Source organism: Octodon degus, unplaced genomic scaffold (assembly GCF_000260255.1).
Source record: "Octodon degus isolate 3935 unplaced genomic scaffold, OctDeg1.0 scaffold00183, whole genome shotgun sequence".
Classification (NCBI taxonomy): Eukaryota; Metazoa; Chordata; class Mammalia; order Rodentia; family Octodontidae; genus Octodon; species Octodon degus.
This window is the reverse complement of record NW_004524759.1, coordinates 4640366-4647431: the sequence shown is the minus strand read 5'-3', so window position 1 is coordinate 4647431 and position 7066 is coordinate 4640366. Positions and strand designations below refer to the sequence as shown.

Genomic DNA, 7066 nt, shown 5'->3' with positions numbered 1-7066 from the left:
TAAAACTAAGCCAGCCAGAGAAATCTGGCTCTGTTTTTTTTTTTTTTTTTTTTTTTTGGTTTGCTTGTTTGTACTGGAAATCAAACTCAGGACCTTGCACTTGCCAAGAAGGTTCTTGTGCTACTGAGCTATATCCCTGGCCCACATTCATTTTCTATATATCAGTTTTTCTCTAAACATTGACCAATACTTGGCAATTAATCTTTGTACATCCAATTTAAAACTGAAGCTATTTACCTGAGTTATATAGTTACTTTGTTCACCAAAGGAATAAAACTTGGCCCTTCTTATATCCAGAGAATTCTCAACTTCCCTGTAATAGTCACACAGGTATTTTTCTCAGATGCAAATATATATACTCCCATAAAAGCTGTCTAAACATAGTTACATTCATGAATGTCGTGAAGATATGCAAGATGCAATGTGAATTCATTTTGTACGTAATAGGAAAATACAGCCTCAGTCAAACTGGATTTATTCATCCTTATGTCAATTCTGAATTTGTCTGTCTCTGATGCAAAATGAATGTATTGAACATATACTTGATAGCAGTCTTTTATCTTTGTCAATTACATATTAGTCATATTACATCTCCAAACTTTTGTAAAAAGTCCAGCAAAGAAGAAATAAAGGTTTAGGGCATGAACCTGGCTTCAGGCTTTCCTATTCAATTCAGCACATGTTTATGATCTCCAATAATGTGTAATACACAGTGCCACATAATTAATACCTTCTGCTTATATTATTTCTGTTGATCTTCACTATACCCTAAGAAGTGGACATTCTTATTCCTATCTTTTCTGTTTATTGAAACACGTTTGAAATCCTGTTGGAATTTCCAGTAACAAACAACGAGCTGGTCCCATTTGTTTTCATCCAGGTACATGGCCATTATTGATCCCCTGAAACCCAGACTGTCTGCCACAGCCACCAGGATCGTCATTGGAAGTATCTGGATTCTGGCATTTCTCCTTGCTTTTCCTCAGTGTCTATATTCCAAAATCAAAGTCATGCCAGGCCGCACCCTGTGCTATGTGCAGTGGCCAGAAGGTCCAAAGCAACATTTCACGTAAGTTAAATCTCTCTTATGATTTTCAGTTGAGCTTATCAAAGACAGGGAAATAGAGATTTTTTGAGGGGGTGAGCATTTAAGACAGAGATGTCCTTTGGGGCCCATATATTTTCTGGGAAAATAAGTATGTAAAAACACTACAACACAGTACAATGTAGTCAGTAAGTTGGTATAAGTCACAAAGGGTTTTAATTAGAAATACGCTGATGCCCATATGGAGTAGCCCAGAGTTTCCTAGAGAAAGTGATAAAGGATGAAGGTGCAGAAGGAAGCAGAGCTGATATTGATTGAGAAATGAGCAGCAGGGGAGCCAAAGTACAGTGTTGATTGCTCCTTTCAAAAGCCTGGCTGAGGGGCGGGAAGGCCTGTTGGGTCTTTCAATTTGGTTTGGGTTTGATCTGATTTGTGTTCATTTGTTTCAGCATTAAGAAACTCAAATATTGGTTAGAAAGAAAATAGGAGTCTTATGAGATAGAACCTAATATTTTGTATTTTGGACCCACTGTAAGAAAACCAAAAGGGAAAAAAGACATAAGTGTGTAATTGATTATAATCTTAGTCATCACTTAAATTTTTTAAAAAATAAAACGTACTTTTTCTATTTTTAATTAATTTTTTTTGTATTTTAGGGAAGGGTCCTACGGGTGTTCAGGGTCTCACTTCTAGATCGGACTCATAGTGATCCACCCAAGTACTGGGATTACAGGTGCTCGCCACCATGCCCAGTCTCAGTGTGCCCTAAGGGCAGGGCCGGTATAGCAGGCCCAGGGATCCAACCCTGCCTCCTGCTGTACTTGCAGGTACTTTAATCTGCTGAGATGTTTAGCCGGCCCTATTACCTATTTTTTTTCTTTTAAAACAGGAAATGTAAATTATTAGGAGTTTTTGGAAGGGGATTTGTATGCAGGTGTAAGTTTTTCATGTCAATAAATATTAAAATACATTCGAAAATATTTCAGTAAATATAAATCAAAGGATATTAAATAAAAATAACAAATGATTTAAACAATGGAAATCTTTTAATCAATCATTTTAGCGAATTCTAGTCTTCTTAGAATCCAGGATCAGGAGACAATCCGAAGGCATTTGTTGAAGGAAAATCAGGCTGCAGCTATTAAACTAAGTACTGTCCTTTATCCATTATTTTAATACATTTTAGCTGCTTGATAATGTTATCGTTCTTAAGTTGTTTGTCAACTAAATTACTTTCCAATGACCTTAAATCAATATTTATTAAGCTACTAGAAAACAGGTAAGGAGATTTAAATTTCACTTTACAAGAACCACAAGTGTTAAGACTATTATAATAATGCTCTTAATTAATTTAAAATAAAATCTTTCTAATAGAAGCCATAAAAAAGATTATAAAATTCTATTTGGCTATTATAGTATGAGTTATGCTTTTCTTTCTGCACTGAAATCTTTTAATTTTGACCAAGAGATAGAGAAGCCTAACATTTAATTTGATTAATGACAGCATCAGGTCTTCAGTGTGACTAACAGGTCTCAGCTAATTTACAACATAAACAATGCCACCAAGCACAATATGACCTTGGGAAAATGCTTGCAAATACCTTTACCTGATTTTTGAGATTAAAAATATAGTATGTGTTATGTGTTCAATATGGTTCCAGGTACCTAGCTCCCTTCTTCTTTTTTCTCTTTCTTTTTCTTTTTCTTTTTCTTTTCTTCCTTTCTTTCTTTTTTTTCTTTTTTGGTGCCTTGTTACATTTTTTTTTAATTTGGATGAAAATCAGTTTATTTCAAATATGTCTGAAGTTGCCAAGATATGTACAATAGTACCACATAGAAGAAACTATGTGCTAAGGATTATTCTGCCCCACTACTTTCTTTTGATGTCATATTTTGGTACTTTAGCTCAACAGTTACTAAGCAGAGCACCAAGTGGGGGAAAAGCATTCGGCCTCAATTTGGGGTAAAAGAAACTTGTACATATCAAAAAAGCACTTCGCCTGAGTTTTGGTTTACATGTACAAAATAAAGACCTGCAAAGATTTTGCAGCCTTTGAAACAACAATAGTTGACAGCAGCATAATATTTTAGCAGATTTATAAAATGAGCACGTAGAAGTAAAGCCAAGTAATCTCTGGCATTTTTTTTCATGGTTACAAACTGAATAAACTCAAGCTTTAGATTTTCCTACACGTGCTTTCTTTATTGCTTGCAGGTACCACATCATTGTCATCATCCTGGTGTACTGCTTTCCCTTGCTCGTCATGGGCATCACCTACACCATTGTGGGGCTCACGCTGTGGGGAGGGGAGATCCCAGGAGACACCTGCGACAAGTACCATGAGCAGCTGAAGGCCAAGAGAAAGGTACTGAGGGAAGCCTGCTTGTGACTTTTTAATGTTGTGTCAATTCACATTCTACTCCTACTTTTAAGAAATGCCTCTGTTTTATGTTATTCTTTACCATGCTGTCTTTTTCTTGTTTTGTCAATCTTCTGCAAACCACTGTCCCAACGACCATAGCAAAAATCAGTCTCAGATCAGATAATTCCTTCCTAAAATGGAACTTTCAAAAACTGCCTCTTGCAAATTCTTTTCAAACATTCCACCTGAAATTGTACAAATTTTACTTTAAATGTATCCCAATTGATTTTATTTCTGTAACTCTAGATATCTTTGGCTTTGATGGAGTAAGAGTCCATCCAATGGCCAATGGTCTGCCACAAGCTTCCTGTTTCCTGTATCCGTGAAATAACACCTCTCTGTGCAAGGGCTATGACTCCTTACTATCTCTCCCTCAGACACCTACCTCTCCTCCTTTGCCTCTCTCCTTTTCTCCCTTTTTTCTCTCTATTCCTTCCCTGAATCATCTTTCATGCATATCTAATTAAGGGAAATGTGGTAGTACTATTTTGTGTCTCAGTGAGTGATATTAAAAAAACCAAACCTGGTCTTAATTTCTAATCCTTAGTAAGAAAATCTCTAAAAACTGGAGTATAGACATATCACTACAATTATGTTGTGAAGACTTTTTTTCAACTGCCTTTACTTAATTCAACAACTAAGAAAGATCTTAAAAATCAGAAACTTGTTAAGTTGAACAAAAATGTTAGTCAATCTTCTGTCCAATTGGTATGGCTGAAGCATACTGGAGAGGTTACGCCAAGGAGAGCTAAGTGTGCAGTCCTTTTCATTTGCCCCTTTTGTGGTTTGTTTATGTGTGCAGAACTAGCAGCAACCCATGGGTGCTTTATAATGCTGCAAGAATCTTAAAACTACTTAACTATGTGTATCCACTTACATCAATGAGGTTTTAAAATATAAGATAGCAAATAGACTTTGCTACTATGCTTTTCCCTGATAGTGACAAATGAGGCTGCATAAGAGTTACGTGCAGGGCACTTGGTATTTATCGTGCTCTCTGGTATTTTAAAAAGTAAGAATATTCTTTTCCTATATATGTTATATACATAATTTATATACATAATTGTATCATATTCATAATTTATATACTTTCATTATATACATAATTGCTGTTTCATTATAAAAATAATTTATATACATAATTTTATTGCATATATAACTTATATACATAATTTAATTCTGTACATAGTTTTCTCTGTTTCTGGTAAAGATATGCATTAACAAGCTAGCATTTAACACTTAAGAAGGACCCTAAGATTAGAGAAACTTTGAAAATGTGTTTATCCTATAGAAAGTATGCCATTTATAATTTCAATATTTGTTTTCTAATGTCATCTACATATTGAAAGGCACTCTTATTGGGCTTATACTTTACAACTATTTTGAGTATCATTCCATTAAATAATTCATGCACTGTTCTCTGTATTTCAAAACAATTTAGATCTTTATGTAGCCTAACTAATTCCCCATCTTTTATTTCTTTCTGATTGGCTTAGACATCTTTTTTAACCCTGTCTTCTGGTGACATCAGAACAAATTAAAATAAACTTAGAAATTGTAGATTATAGTTTATTTTTCTTCTATTCCTGTTATGTTTTCCTAGGAAGAAATGAAAATTTAATCTGAGTTCTTTTAGTTTTTTTATTTAGGGTCCCAGAGGGAACAAAACCAAGAGGAAATACTTTCATTTTGCTTTGCCACTCTATACGTGGTAAGAATAAAGCATAAATAGCCCTTTTTAAATTTTGTCACTCTAATTTCAAAGTAGAAATGCCCAGTGAAGCTGGCAGCATAACTCTCCTAGAATATTTCAGAAAAAAGAAGACAAATAGAAGTCCTGGACCGCTCATCTCTCAGCTTGTATCTGTGCTGAGGTAATGCAGAATGACAGCCGTGATGGCTTCTCATAAGTCACCTTGTCATTTGTGATATGACCATCAGTATCTAGAGAGTAATATTTGTTTTACCAAATGTTAACCTTTCAGAATTATATCAAGCTCTTAATTTATTTGTTGTACCTATCTAAAATTAAAATATTACTCTAAAATAGTTATTAGTAGTGATCATATTTTTAAATTTTTTCATATGCTCACAGACATAAGTGCTGCCTGAGATGAGCCATTTATTCATAGGCTGTCTCTTATCAAATATGTTTTTAATAATAGTGAGTGGGCCTGAGAGATAAAATGCAAAAGCATTGGTTATAAAATACAAATTGGGGTAACCACCAAAAGGAACACCTCATAGGGAACTCTGTACTTAGCTCTTAGCAATGAAAGATTAGCAGATATTGATTGACTCTCAAATACTCTTCTAGTGAAGTAAATATTCTTCTGTTTGAAGAACAGCTAATACTAGTATATTATGTTCCCACTTATTTAATATGATATCTAGTATGCCTAATAATTCAACTAATACAAAAGCTCCAGCTAAGTTAGAATTAACCAAACCCTCTCATCTTTTACATATATCTCAGGTAAGGTTATATAAAGCATACCACTGGGTATACTCAGACCTGGACAAAAAGACTTTATGTTGCAGTTTTGAAAAATAAATTAATATCTCCAAGTATATTTCACCATTAAAATTATAATGTTAAACCTGAAAATCAACCTGAAAATCAAAATAAACCTGAAATTCTATAGCTCCAAGTAGCTTAATGAGACGTGAGACTGTTTCAACATTTGAATGCCATGTATATACAGAACTGATCTTTCCCTGGAGAAAAGAGATACTAGAAAAATACCTAAAAACTTTCACATAATGCATTTTAAGGTTTCAAGGCACTTTGTATGCCACATAACACCATAAAAGTTTAACTGGTAACATTAAGTATGCCTATGTAATTCTACACACTGAAAGAATAATGAGCCTTTGAATTGTAGCAAAATAGTTAACTTAAAAATTCTTGTACTATAAATAAAATTATATTTAATTAGATGGAAAACATAAAAATTAATGTCACAATCCACAAACTTAACTAAGATTTATTGTTTCTTCAATAATGATTGTTACAAATCTTGCTAAAGCTTCCCTTCAAGAAATATGTACTATTCAGTACATTGCTGTCATGTTTGAATTTTGATATAGTTTCAAAACAGGTTAGTAGTATGGTTACAATAATTAATACATTGCATACTGTTGTCTTTATAGTAGGTATTCCTAGTACAAGATGCAGACATGATTTCTTGTCTAAACACTATTAGTTCAAAACCCTCTCATTGAACTAAGAGAAAGTAGCTGTATATTTATGCTATTTTGTATATATAGATATATATTTTTTTTTCTATTACAGAATGGTCCATTTATATTCCCTTTTTATTTACTCTTGTTTGAGATGTGCATTCCATTGCTATTCATATATTGTAGGTGAGTTAATTCAGCACAGTAATCCAATATAGTCCAGTAGTCTGTAATAGTAGTGGGTTGTCTGCAAGACTGGCAGTGTCAGAAGTTGGTGACTTGAGCCTTTTACAGCCCAGCATATTAATATAGCTTTACTTTATATACCTCATTTTTATACTTTTCTGCTGGATGGTTAAGACCAAGATAAAGCAAGACCTGTATAACAAAAAATGTAACTTTTGTATCTGATAAG

General features: G+C 33.7%; 1 protein-coding gene and 1 pseudogene across 1 annotated transcript in view; both read left to right on the top strand.

Annotated features, from left to right (window-relative positions):
- The window catches only part of Tacr3 (tachykinin receptor 3), a 109544-nt gene that overhangs the window by 41695 nt on the left and 60783 nt on the right, over nt 1-7066 (top strand). The window contains exons 2-3 of the mRNA XM_004643711.2: nt 881-1069; nt 3261-3411. Of these exons, the coding sequence (XP_004643768.1) occupies nt 881-1069; nt 3261-3411 (340 nt within the window). The remainder of the gene's footprint in view (nt 1-880; nt 1070-3260; nt 3412-7066) is intronic.
- The window catches only part of LOC105743887, a 14677-nt pseudogene continuing 12849 nt past the window's right edge, over nt 5239-7066 (top strand).